The sequence below is a fragment of the Podarcis gaigeae genome (genome assembly GCF_964106915.1).
Source record: "Podarcis gaigeae genome assembly, chromosome: 10".
NCBI classification, from domain to species: domain Eukaryota; kingdom Metazoa; phylum Chordata; class Lepidosauria; order Squamata; family Lacertidae; genus Podarcis; species Podarcis gaigeae.
The window spans coordinates 21555571-21569781 of record NC_139686.1 but is presented as its reverse complement, the minus strand read 5'-3'; the positions used below and the strand labels follow the sequence as shown (position 1 = coordinate 21569781).

Genomic DNA, 14211 nt, shown 5'->3' with positions numbered 1-14211 from the left:
CATGGCAGCTGCTATTTAGCACTGGGGAATTATTGTCTGTCCAGAGCAATGTGAAAACCATAATTATTTCAGCTGGTTTGGTTCGCTATTCTTAGAATCCGTTAAAATTCCAGCATAATCTCTGAAGCTCAGAAATGTGTTGTATTCCTCGTTGCTTGCTGCAATGAACAACAACAAGAAAATTATATATTATATATGTATTTTCAGTTCATGGTCTTAACCCGTAGTTACTGACTGTTACTTCCTGTCACTTCCAAGACCAGACAGTCTCTGCCTTTAGGTGCTGCTTTAATAGGGAGTTTGCGCTCAGGTTGTTTCTAGGTTTTTAAAATTTGTCCAGAGGTGACAGACCTGTTTATAGCAATCAACCAAGGAACAAATTCAGCTTCCTCAGAGATATTTGCTAATTGCCTTCTCCATAGACTCCAGAGGTCAGTGAAAATATATCGCCTTAGGTCCAAAAGGTCTGGTAGATTTTAAGCTAAGGAGTAATGATGCAATAATTCATACAGTGTAAGTTTACTTTTTGAAAGGAAAGTGCTGTTTTGTTGTTGTTGTTGAAGCTGGATGCATAAAATAACAAAGAGCCACATGTCACAACCTGCTCTGAGACCAATATTAATAAATGTTAAGCCCATTTTTTAAAAGAAATCCCGTGGGAGAAGACATTTGAGGACTATAGGCATGCTTTCTGTTCCCAACCGCTGACATCACCTCTGTGGACAAGGCAAGGAAAATGGCCAGTGTGGAGCAGTGGTTAGAGTGTTGGACTATGACGTGGGAGACCAGAGTTCAAATCTCCACTCAGAAAAGAAGCTCACTGGGTGACCTTGAGCAAGTCACTGCCTCTCAATCTAACCTACCTCACATGGTTGTTGTGAGGGTAAAATGTGGAAGGGAACACCATGTAACCTTGATTTCCTTGGAGTAAGGCAGTGTATTAATGTAACGAAGAAACTAACCAACTAACTAATAAATAAAAATGGTTATATACCATTCTTTGTTTGAAGAAGAAGAGAAGAAGAGTTTGGATTTGATATCCCGCTTTATCACTACCCGAAGGAGTCTCAAAGCGGCTAACAATCTCCTTTCCCTTCCTCCCCTACAACAAACACTCTGTGAGGTGAGTGGGGCTGAGAGACTTCAGAGAAGTGTGACTGGCCCAAGGTCACCCAGCAGCTGCATGTGGAGGAGCAGGGAAGCGAACCCAGTTCCCCAGATTACGAGACTACCGCTTTTAACCACTGGCTCTCTGCTTTGCATCCAACTGGTTCTTTTGAGAAACATTCCTCTAGCTTATACGCAGTGGTGCCATGAGGGCGGTATAAACAGACACCCCCCCCAAAATGTAGCACATATTGAAGTGAGCAAAGCAATGTACATTACCATCTAAAGACAGCCCTCCTCCTGTGATAAAACTATTGCCCAGAGTATAAACGTAGCTATTGCATTACAGAGTGATAGCTAATTGAATCAGACCCATTGATATGAATGGATTTAAGTTACTGAGGGTTGGCATGGTCAGATATTATTATATAAAAATTTTACACTGCTTGATTGCTCCAAAGCCACTTGGATCTGTTGCAGTGAGAAGGTAGACTCAATCAGGGAGGATGTCTTGTCTAAGGTACCTCCAAAACCTGGAGTCAGCATTGATGAGACTTCTGCTTATAATAAATTCCTTATTAAACTGTTTGCTAATCATTCATTGGAATGTAGGTGCTGTTCGCTTCAAACAGTTATTGGCAGGGGTGAACTTTGATTGTCTTTTTATTCAATAGCAAATCTAGAATGTTTCCTAAAGTATCTGGAGTTCAGGATATGCCTGTTACTTTGTCTAGAGAAATTGGGTCAGGTGTGTTGTGCTAAGCTGCATTTATAGGTACTGTTATGCCATTGTTAAGTTATCTATCTATGCACGGCCCTAAGAATATAGATAGATAGACTAGATAGATAGATAGATAGATGATAGATAGATAGATGATAGATAGATAGATGATAGATAATAAATAAATCCATTAAAATATAAAATCAAGTTGAGAACAGGCAGCAAAATCCTGGTTCAGAAAAGACAACAACAACAAAGGGGGTTATTTACTTATTTATTTCCATCCTTAGTTTTAATGAATGTATAGGGTTTTTTTTTATTTGTTGGTTGGTTGGTTTTATTTTTGTAAAGATGCCTTGAGCTGCCTGTGGCGAGGGAAGGTGTCTAATAAATTTATTTATTTATTTATTTATTTATTTATTTATTTATTTATTTATTTATTTATTTAATAATCAGACAAACCTCTCTGGGGAAAAGCTTTTCCCAGCTTGAGAACTACTTTAGAGAAGGGCCTCTCAGGTAGCCTTCCTCCTCATCTTAGATAGCTGAGTCTCCCACATAAGGTCCTCTGTAGGAAGTCCTAATCTACAGCTGGGCAGATTTCAAATTTTTAATGGAAAAAAACCCAGCAGGTGCACGCCAGATTTGAAACGGAAACTTTTCTGACTTTCTCAAAAGGACTTGTTGACCCCTGTGACCTTCAAGGAATGCTGTTCCATTGAATCAAAGGCTGAACTGTTTCATTTGCAGAAATCTCGTGTTTTGAGATTGGCAGCTCAGTGCTCGTGGGGATTTGATTTTTATTTTTTGCTTTTTGCTTCTGTTCTTTGTCTCTCATTGCAGCTCATTCTAGGAAAATCAGATTCTCTCTTCTGAAAACCGATGTTAGCTGTGACCCTGCCTAACATTTCTCTCGCCTTTCCTTGCAGTCCCCATGCCGTCTTAGAGCGCCTGAGGATCAGAGTGAACAGAATTAGTTTACAGGATTATGAGGGACTGCATTATGACAAGGAAAAGCTTCGGGAAGCTTGTAAGTATATATATAAACATATGGCTGATTAGTATAACTGCATTCATGTGTTCTCCTATGTATATAGGTATGTATATAGGTAGCCTTTTGATATTAGGCTGACATGTTTTGGTTGGGCTTAGTCAATAGCCATTTGCTGTCAGGTCCTGCCTTCTCTGCTTTGTGCTCCACAGAACCCAAGTGCATTCCTGACGCCTGGCAAGGTGGCTTTTATGAGGGAAAACATTGGGCAAGAAGATTTGTGTGCATTTATAGCATCTCCTGCCCTCCAAACTTATAGCTTGGCGCCATTTTGAAAGAGGCAGTTGGGACTTCCCCTGTGTTTACCAGCACATTTTCTTTTAAAATGCTGCTCCTGTAGTTGGACACTTCCTGAAAACAGAAACCAGCTGATCCCTCTATGACGTTTAGCCCTTTGTTGCAAGAAACAATCTCCAAAGCAGATACGATCATTATAGGTATACAGTGGTACCTCTGGTTGCAAATGGGATCCGTTCCAGAGGCCCGTTCGCAACATGAAAAGCCTGCAACCTGAAGTGCCATATCTGCACAGGTGCGCAGTGCAATTTGGTGCTTGTGTGCATGTGCGAAGCGCAACTTAGCGCTTCTGCGCATGCGCAAGCGGCGAAACCCAGAAGTAACCCTTTTCGGTACTTCTGGGTCGCCGTGGGATACAACCTGAAAAAAAGTAACATGAAGCAAACGTAACATGAGGTATGACTGTAATGGTTGAGCAAACAGGGAATCAAGAAAAGCCCTGAAGATAGAGATCTGGTGTGACAATGGACAGCTGTGGTGGATAAGGCAAAAGTAGCAACCCCTCTTTTCAGAGCAGGCAGGCCACTTGTTTGGAAGAAACCCATACCATATGGATAACGCCATCATGACCTGCTGGTGCACTTTCTTGAGACATCTGGCAAGTCTGCACGGAATGGCAAAAGGCTGAAACACTTCATTCTGTTCTGCTCCATTTTGGCATATGAATGATACAAATGTCTTATACCATAAGGGCCTCATGCAAATACCCTTGTAGTCATGGAGAAGATTCCCATTATTTTTCCTGATTCTCAGTTAAGACCTTATCAACCTTGAACTTCACAGCTCCGCTGAGAAAAACAATACACAATTTCTGGGAGAAAGTACTGTAGCAATTAATGGTCACGTTCAATCAATGATGCAGAAGTCCAAGGGAGAGGTCAGCCAATCTGGCGATGTTGTTGACGGCAACACCTTAAAATAAAGTCCTTTTCCTTGGTGACATGCACAGAGTCATTAATCAGTGCAGGATGTGGCTGCTTGCGATAACAGTTTAATAGAGTCTTGTTCATGCATCTGGCTCATTATTCATATTCAATTACAAGGAGGCTGTTTGTTATGTAACAAAGCTGCAGCTTCCTTTTTTTACAATATGGGATTCCCTGGTAATTACTGGATGGCAAATCTTCTAATTGGTTTGCTTATCTTCTTGTAGAAATATGGTTATTCTGTTTAGACAGTTTTATGCTCCCACACACACACACCCAACACACACACACACACACACACACACACACACACACTTTTCACTGTTCACTGGTACTCTTTCTCCAGAGTTGAAAGCTGATGGTCTCAATAATGGGAGCACAGGTTCTTCTAACAAGACTAGTGCCATCTCTTGCTACATATTTCCACCCAGAAAATTAAAGCCTTCGTCATGGGTTTGCCAAACATTCTTCATGAAGATAATTGTTAGGGTTTGTGGGGAGAAAGCATATTAATTATTGAAATTATGCTAGCTAATGTCGACTGCCTGGTTTGTGGTGGGAGAGCTGTCTTGGATGGTGCTGAGCAGAACTCTTTATTGAGCAAAATCATTTGCCTGAGGGAAAAAATTGCCAGATTGCAACAGCAGAGGTGATTCACCTTTGTAACGTTGTGGCGTGGTGCCTCCAACACAACAGGGCAGTTTGGACATAATGATAAACCTTTATTTATTGGAGGGACATGAAAGAAGACATTTGGGGACTGTAGACTTTCTTTCTGCTCCCAGCTGTGAGCATCATCTCTGTGGAGAAGATAAGGAAAATGGCCAGTGGGAGCAATGGACTAAGACATGGGAGACTAGGCTTCAAATCCCCACTTGGTCATGAAACTCACTGGGTGGCTTTGGCCCAGCAACAGTCTCTCAGTCTAGCCTACCTCACAAGGCTGTTGTGAGGGTAGGAGAAAAACAGAGAGCAGGAGAACCATTCATGTCACTTTGAGCTCCTTGGAGGAAAGGCAGGATATAAATCTAACGATAAATGGCCTTTGACTTACCCACTCATGCTCCCCTCTCCAGCGGTGAAGGTATTGGAAGCCTTTTCTTCAGTTTTTTAAGAAAACAGCTTGTTTCATTTGAACCTGGCAAACTATGATTCACCTTATCTGTAGTTTGTTTTAAACCAGCTCACTTCAAACTAAGAGTTATGAAGACAGCTTAGCTTAACAAACCACAGTTAAGGTTAATCACAGTTTCGGGTTCATGTGTAATGCTAAACCGTGGTTAGTCAAAAATGGAAGTGAAAGCTTCATTTCCTTGTGGATGTGCCACAGGAGGAGTGAGAAGGGCAAGGAGAAAATGAGTCTTTGACTTGCTATGCCTTCTTCCATCACGTTAAAACAGGAATAATCAATGTGGGGCCCTCTAGTTGTTGCACTTCATTTGCCATCAGCCTAAGCCATCATGACCAGTGCTGGTGGGATAATTGGAGTTGTAGTTCAGCACCTGGAGGGTATCACTTTGGCTTCCCCTACATTAAGTCATGGTTTACTAGGATGTCCAGTCCAGCTTATTGTGGATGTCTCTCTTTTGCGGAAAAAGCTGTAGATCAGTCTCCAAATGCATGGGTCATGACTCTTCCCCAATGTTCCCCTTTCAATCTTGCCCACCTAAATAGGCAGTAAATGATGAAAATCATAACATAGAAACCCGTTTAAGAATGAGCCATTTTATTATCCCTTTGGGAGCCCTGCAGGAAAGCTATTAAGATTTTTGCCTGAGACATGTCTTCATGATGGAGCATCAAATACTTCGACACCAGCGTAATAACCTGGATCATCCAAACTCAGAGTAAATAAATGTTGCTCTTCTTGTTTGCTTGAAATACCAATTTGATTCTATCAGTGGCCTCATCTGAAATTGAATTTTTTTACTCCTGCATCCAACTCTTCATACATGCTGTTCAGAGAAGATTAATCTGGGCTCCACTGGAGGTAGACAACTCATTTTTGAAATCCTTCCAAGAAATTAAATGATTCCATCCTTTCCTTTGTAATATTGAAACAACCATTTTTTAAAAACTTATTTTACCCCATTTTTGTTACTCACTCCACTATTTTATTTTAGTTCTTTCTGTCTCCCATCAGAGCACTTTGGTGATAGAATGGAACAATATTCTTATAAGAGGTACAGGTATTCACTTAGGACAGTAAATGTGTGTGTGTGTGTGTGTGTGTGTGTGTGTGTGTGTATGCTTGAGAGGTAATCCAATTCAAGTTCCTTCACTTTAACCAAATCATTCCCCAAAGATGAATTTGTCCAACCAAATTGCTTAGTTCATTTGTTCTTTAATGGTAAGCGTTCTTCTGATACAACAGTTTCCACCCGGTGAGTAATTTTGGAATGACTTCCAAAATCTCAATATAGGTGAATGTCACATCAAAGGGAAGCAAAATGAATTAGTGGAGAAAGTAACAAAAATCTTAAATTTCTAATTTTTAAATTAGGCTCATTGTCTTAATAGCTGAAAGGTGCTCAAAAATGTGTGGGTAGTACTTGGTGAAACATCAGAAACTGAAAAAGCACTTGAGAATGCGTTTAATTCACCAGATAGAAGGGGCTTCATTCATCCCTTTGGCTACTTATCCATAGAAGACTTTGCTGTTGTATCTTCCAAGTGTCAAATCCTTTCCTCCTCAGAAGTCCTGGGTGACTTGAATTCTGGAGCAGTTACATGAAATAATCTGATCTATACAAATAGGCTCAATTTGCATAATTTATTTTAATTGTAACATTTTCATCAGGAATGGGAACCTGTGGCTCTCCACAGGTATGGCCAATGAACAGGGATGATGGGACCTGTAGACTGACAACATCTGGAGGGCCACAGGTTCCCCATCCTGGCATCACATAGTAACTGCCAGTTGTATGATACTGGCAAGGCCAGGCTGAGTCAAGCAGCTGTGCCCAAATATAGATCTGGACCTCTAGTTCAGAGTCTGTAAAGCCAGTGCACCAAAGCTAGAAGCTGAAGCCTGATGTTCAGCAAAGAAAAGCTACTGCTCTGGATTTTCCAGAAGGCAGAAGAAGACAAACCTCCTAGTGTCAATGCCAGTGTCTAACCATATGCCATGACGAATGCATTGCCAACTGCTGACCTGTGTTTTCTCCTCATTCTCCCCAGTGACGCAGTTCCAGGATGGCACAAAATCAGTATGTGGCATTCTCCGGCAGCTATTGGGGCCACAGTGTCCCCTCCCCTCCCCTCTTTAAAAGTATTTTGTAGAAGTACCAGTCAGTTGGGAGCTGTGATTTAAGGACCCAGGATGATGATGCACCAGGAGCATTATGGGAAATTAAATTGGCAGTTCCTAGAACTGACAGAGCTCTTCATCCCACCACCACATAAGCCTACTAGCGGCTGCGTGTGTGTGTGTATTTTCTACCTGTGAGCACTTTGCCAAGGGCTGATTTGAACCTGGAGTTTGTCCAGATTACCGAAGGCACGAGCGATGTGATGTCACCGTGCTCAGAATTAAGTAGCCCCTGTCAGCAGCACTCGGCCAAAAATGGAATGACTGCTTTGTTTCGGTGTAATATTTCAGCAGGCGAAATGGAGCTCTTGCTTCTGATAAAAACACACTCATTTCCCCCGTGCTGAAAAGTTTAATAGAAGAAAATAGCACGAGAATTTATGAACCAGCTCTCTCTTATCCCACTTACAGGAACAGCAGTGATGTACTGGTTATTGTTGTAAAAAGATAGAAACCAGCAGCTAATGAGGAAGCATCAAAACGAGATCCCAGCAAGCCCTTAAATCATAGTTCTTCAACTACTTCTTTTTTATGGCACGATAAGCTAACCAATAATAGTATGCAAGCAGACTTTACTCTGTCAAAGAAGTTTGACAGCCATGTCCATGTCACATCTTATCAGTGCCTTGATGTCACTTTTGAAAACTTCTGACATTTGCACTAAGAACAGGGATGAAGAGAACCCTTTTCAAACCGGGGTCTGTATTCCCTAATTTATGCCATTGGTGGGCAGGGCAATGGATGTGATACTGATGCTCACCTTTGTACAGTCCAGCCATGCAAAAGTAAGTGGCTTCTACAGTTAGCATCTCTTCATTCAGACAAGAAGCATTGTTATAGTTCAAGTGGACGTTCTAGCCAGGCAAAAGAGCTGAATGATAATGATCACCTGGAGGATAATGCATGAAACGAGTTATTGCATTTCATGGTCTTTGTGGATGCACTGCTTATATTTTCTTCTGTAAATGTGTGTATAGATACTTGGCAATGAGGATTTCCCCTAATGCTTCTGATGAAGTGGGCTGTAGTCCACGAACTCTAATGCCACTGCAGTTGTTTGTTAATTTTGCTTTAAAAAGATCCCTCCCAATATTTATGTACCTGCAGTTGAGTTCCTGCCCAGTTAATGAAAGAGAAGTGGGAGGCACAAGGAGGGCATGGTCACCTAATTTGCTAGTGTCAGTAGTGGCTAGTGTCTGCAGATCTAACTTGATAGGCATCTTCTGAAAAGGCTCTCTGGAACATCTCACCCATGGACTGCATTTAACACGTCTTGATGCCAGTAGTCTATTACTAGGGTATTTCCCCCCTTTCACATGAATAGGACAAAGTACTTCCACATTAGGAGGGCTGCACTGATTAATGTTGATAAGAGTATCCTTGTTGCTTAAAGTAGCATTGTGCAACACTTGATTTATTGGGGGAAAGGTAGGGGGCTTTTAATGAAATACAGAAGCTTCATACACTGTTTCTTTCTCATTGTCATCAAATCACTCCTTGTCCCCTTCAACTGCCTTCGAAATATTATAGCTATGGGTTACAAGAGAAGGGGGCCAGGTCCCACCTGCCTTGTATTCTGAGCCCTGGCACAGGAGCTAAATTAAAGCTCACATGAGATGTATGGAAAGGTAAACAGAGTGAAAATACATGGGGGGGGGGGAGAATATTAGCCTGCTGTTGCTTCTTATGCCTTTAAAAGCTCTGCATTAAACAAAGTGCCAACTGCAGACTATTCATTAATTTCCAGCATGGCAGAAATGAATGTCAGAAACAGTCCTTTAATTCTTAAGCCATTGCAGCCAGCTTAGAGCTCATAATATGATCAACCGTAAGCAGTTTGTGATGAGTTTGATAGAAGAAAACTAAATTGTTTAATGATGCATCAATATGTAATCTTGAAGGTTTTTCATCTGAATTTAAAGCTCTCCCATGTATTTGAAATGCACCGAGTATGGATTTTTGAAAAGGAGTTGTTGTTATTCAGTTTCTGTGCACTACAAAAATACAGTGTCAATGATGCCTGGGTTAGCTTATTCTTAAACTGTTCCAGCACTGTTGTCAATGCTGCTGGGTAGAGAGGTCCATGCTCATACACACTCTTGCAAAGGTGGAAGGATTAGCAGTATTAGGGCAAAGAGCATAATTCACTAAGAAATTCTACTGCACACTGAATGGGAGCTATGCAAGAAGTACTGTGGTTCTACACTAGGGATGGACAACTGCAGCCCTCCAGATATTATTGAACTCCAGCTCCCATCAGCCCCAGCCTGCATGACCAATAGTGAGGGGTGATGGGACTTGTAGTCCAGCAACATCTGCAGGGTCACAGGTTCCCTGCTCCTACACAGCTCTGATTCACTTCAGTGGGGATTGAACAGGAGAACCTCCTGGCGGATTGTGTCCAAAGCTCCTAGGAGACTAGGACACATGCAATTTCTTTTCTGTGATTTTTGTTTTTTTACAAATGGGGATAAATGACCAGATGTTAATGAAACCCAGTGTTTCCATGGTGTTTTGAATGGCTTTACTGGACTTGCTCCCAAATTTATTGACAGCTGCACAAGTTATTATAGCTAGGAAGTGGAAGGGGCAAAGTAAATATAAAATGGAAGACTGGTATAAAGAGTTGCGGGATATTAGCTATTAATGATAAATTAACACACGCTATTAGGGTAAGATGGGGAATATGCAGGAGAAATTATTTTTAGGAGATATGGAGGGTGTTTGTAGAATTTGTACTGTTAAAACGGAAAGGGGTCAAAACATTGCAAGAAGTGTTGAAATTTTGGGAGCCTGGATAGTTAAAATGGAATGGTCTCAGGGGTGGGGTAAACAATTTATTCTTATTTATTTATTCTTATTACTTTGTCAAAATAACAAATATTTTTTTTAAAAAAGAATAAATAAATTGCTTTACTTTGATTCCCCATGCTCTTTACATTACTAAAACGCATGAAAGCCCGCTCCATGAACAATGGTGTACATAGCATGAAAATTTCTACTCTCTCTCTCTGTGGGAATAATGTGAAATGTAGTAATGTCACTTTATGTTGTCGTGAACAGCCTTGACTGGATTTTCTGAATGGATCCTGATTTTTTTATTATTAACTATGCTGAGGTGACCACAGTTGAGATACCTCTATTTTAAAGTATGACTGCAATCCAGTACATGTTTCCTTGGATTAAATCCCATTGGCTTTCTAGGTTGGTGTGCACCAGGCACACCATAGGCGGCAAACCTATAACCCTCCAGGTGTTGTTGGACTCCAACTCAGTAAGCATGATCAATTTTCAGGGATGATGGGAGTTGTAGTCCGCCAATATCTGGAGGACCACAGGTCAAACAAGCCTTGTTGTATAGGATTGTGCTGCTAAAAAGATTGCACAGTACTGTGATTTCTTTCTGTTTTGCAATGTGCTGTAGTTATTATTATTACTACTATTGTTATTATTGTTATTATTATTATTACTATTATTATTATTCCTGTAGCTATTCCTCTGGGAATGATAGTTGTCAGAGGAGACTGTGATTTAGAGACCTGTCGCATGTATGTGGATCGTCTAGAGGAGGTGAGTTGCCGCAAATTACACACATGTACACAGGTATTCAGGGCTGGATTTAGGTTTGATGAGGCCCTAGGCTACTGAAGGTAATGTCCAGCTGTCCTTTGTCAACAACAAATTGTTGCTGTTTTTTGTGCTGAATATATGCTATATGGTAATTTATGGACCTAATAGGTATCTAAAACCATTTGTACATAACAAAATATGTACCATATTTTATCAAAGTAATTGTTGAACTGAAAGACAATTAAGCAGAAGTATATTTATAGTGAAATACAATTAAGAAGAAGTATATTAATAGTGAAATAATTATCAAGCTCTAACTTAAAATGATTTTTTATTCATAACAAACTTAATAATGCAAACACATTGGCATTTGGCAATAACAAAAGTTCCTTTAGAAACACAATTTGCAAAGACTCATAATCTAGTCTCTATAAACTTGCTATAACATGAAATAATAATAGGTGTAAATATATGATGCAAACTACTAATAATTATAAATAGCAGAATATAGGCTCCTTATATAGGGCCCCATTACTTACATCATAGGAGCCTACACAACATTTTGTGACATGTCTGAACAATAATTAATGAAGAAGTTTGTATATGGCAACAAGTTAGCAAGGATGTTTGGAAAACGATGGAGGCTGAAGCTGGTTTGGGACTAACCATTCATTGTTTTGATCTTTCTCCCTCCAGGATTTACAATCCGTAAGTTCAACAACACAGAGAGTCCACTACCAGGTACAAGATAAATGGTTCCCAGTCTTTTTAAAAGTCTCTATTGTCCTTGTCTCTAAGTTTTCCAGCTAGCTTTGCCATTTCAGCGTAGTCCATCAGTTTTTCTTGCCATTCTTCTTTTGGTATCTTGTCTTCTTTCCATTTTTGGGCTAGTAATATTCTAGCTGCTGTTGTGGCATACATGAATAGTCCTCTATATTTTCCTGGCAAATCTTGACCTATTATTCCTAGCAAAACAGGACATGACTCTTGAGAGAGGGCAAAGCCACATTTGCTTCCTTTTTATATGATATTTTCAGTTCATGCAAAGATCACCTGCAGCAGTTTCTGTTTGCATTTACAATCTGTTTTTGAAGGTTCATCCTCCAGCGTGCATTTTAAATATAATCTCGTCTGATTCACGGAGTTGCATTTTTAATCTTGTTTTGCCTTAAGGAATATTCTCTTGTTATCACCTTCATGCACTTTCCACATCATTTTCCCCAGCATGCTTGCGCACACGCTAAAATGAAGAGTTTAATAAAGTATAGCACCAGCAAGGGGACTTACCTTATAAAAAGAGAGAGAGGTGTTCTACATTTTTGAATTTTCTCATGTAGAATAAGGGCTCGTGCCATTAAGATCAGTCGGGATGGTCTCAGGCCAGTCTTTGCTGCTCTTTCCAAAGCGTGAAAAATCAATAAAAGGTGAAGTTAGTAATGGATCATTTCTTTCAGAGTGTTTCGCTTCCAAAAAAAAGGTACATCAAACATTTGCATAGAATAGGTATTATCGTTGCCACCACCACCACCACCATTTAATATATTACCTGCCGTTCACCAGCAAGCCCCAGTGTGAATTATTACAGTTTAAGAACAAAACAGTGAAAACTGTTCTTCCAAGACCCTCAGTAGCACAAGGAAACTGCTTTTTTTTTTACTGAGTGTCCCTTCATAAAAAAGTAACATTTCAAACCTGATCCAACTAAAGTTGTGACTCCAGACCGAAGTAGACATGACATTAAATGCATGAACACAACTGACATTTTTATTATTATTACATAAATAGTAAATCTTGAGTTATACCAAGTCCCACGAGATGGACTATTACTGTAGTATATAATATATACTGTATTATTTAATTATTATTATGTATTTGTTTATACCCCTCCCCCCTTTTCCCTTATGGGATTCAAGGAAACTTGAAGAAAGAAACAAGAATCACTAAAAACCTTTTTTTTGGGGGGGGGGAGAACCATTAAAAAATTAAACATTAATAAAATTAAAACTATATACATAGATAACATCTGTTTAAAACATACATATAATTACAATAACAACTGTAGTACTTATATGACCCCCATCTGCAGTGAGAAGTGAATATCAGGACAAAGGTTCCAGATTTGTGTTTTCCCTAAGATTATAGATTTTCATGGTGCATAAAAGTTTTTAATGTGGGAACATTTAACAATATGATCCCCCATCAGCAACCTGGAATTCTACATTCCAGAAATGGGTTTATAATCTCATCTCTTATCTGTGAGGACTTTACTTCTGTTGCAACGAACCTGGAGCCTTGACACGCTTCCTTGCAGCTAGCATTTCATAGGTGAGGGTCATCATCTTTGACAGTTTGCCATTGAAATGGTCCCAGTCTCTTTTTAATCCACATTGTGGAGAGGGATAATGTAAAATATGAACTGGAGGGGGACGGGACAATGAAGTCGTTGCAGATGCTTGAAATGAGATTTCTTCCAGGACCTGCACATTTCGGAACAAATCCTTCCTTGGGGTGCTTTTGAACAGCAATTCTCATCAACAGCAAGGGAATTATTGTTGGAGTCACTGCAGAGTTCTTTGCTTTTGATGAGGACTGCTGTTAAGAAGGAAAGGCTCCTGTTCTGAAATGTGTCGGGCTTGGCAGAAATCTCGTTTCAAGCATATGGAGTTGTTTCCTCTCCTCTTCCCTGATTGTGGTGCTTTCCAAGTTTTGTGGTTGGTAAAATATGAACTGTCATATTGCCTTTCCTCTGGTGAGGGATGTCTCCACCTGTACCAATCAGATTGGCTTGGACAGAAGTCAGGCTTTTCCCCTACCTGCAAAGTGCTTCTCAATGTAGTGCTTTGAAAAGGGCTTCTGAAGACCCCTGGGAGCAAAGAAGGTTGCCTGACATCATTGCAATGTCAGGTGATAAGTAAGTGGCTCTCCCCACCTGTCAAATGTGGCCCACAAATGTGGCCTCCCAGGCAGATCCACTTCCCCACCCCTGATGTATATCAATGAATCACCCACCCACCGCAAGTGAGCCTCTTCGAATCCTCTTGTGCATTATCAGCACTTGATTATTACTCATTTTGAATGGACTCCTAGATTCTCTTCAATTTCCCAGGGAGTTATTTATATATTCTCTGAGCATCTCTTTGAGCTCTCAACCCAAAGCAGCATTGTCTTGTTATCAGCCTGGTATGAATTATAGAGAGAAAGGCGGACAGTACCTGCGCTAGAGCCTTTT

General features: G+C 40.3%; 1 protein-coding gene across 7 annotated transcripts in view; it reads left to right on the top strand.

Annotated features, from left to right (window-relative positions):
• The window catches only part of DGKI (diacylglycerol kinase iota), a 240220-nt gene that overhangs the window by 174654 nt on the left and 51355 nt on the right, over positions 1-14211 (top strand). For all 7 annotated transcript variants that reach the window (XM_083700075.1, XM_083700078.1, XM_083700077.1 and 4 more), the window contains 3 exons: positions 2758-2858; positions 10903-10982; positions 11679-11723. In XM_083700075.1, coding sequence (XP_083556201.1) covers positions 2758-2858; positions 10903-10982; positions 11679-11723 — 226 coding nt within the window. The remainder of the gene's footprint in view (positions 1-2757; positions 2859-10902; positions 10983-11678; positions 11724-14211) is intronic.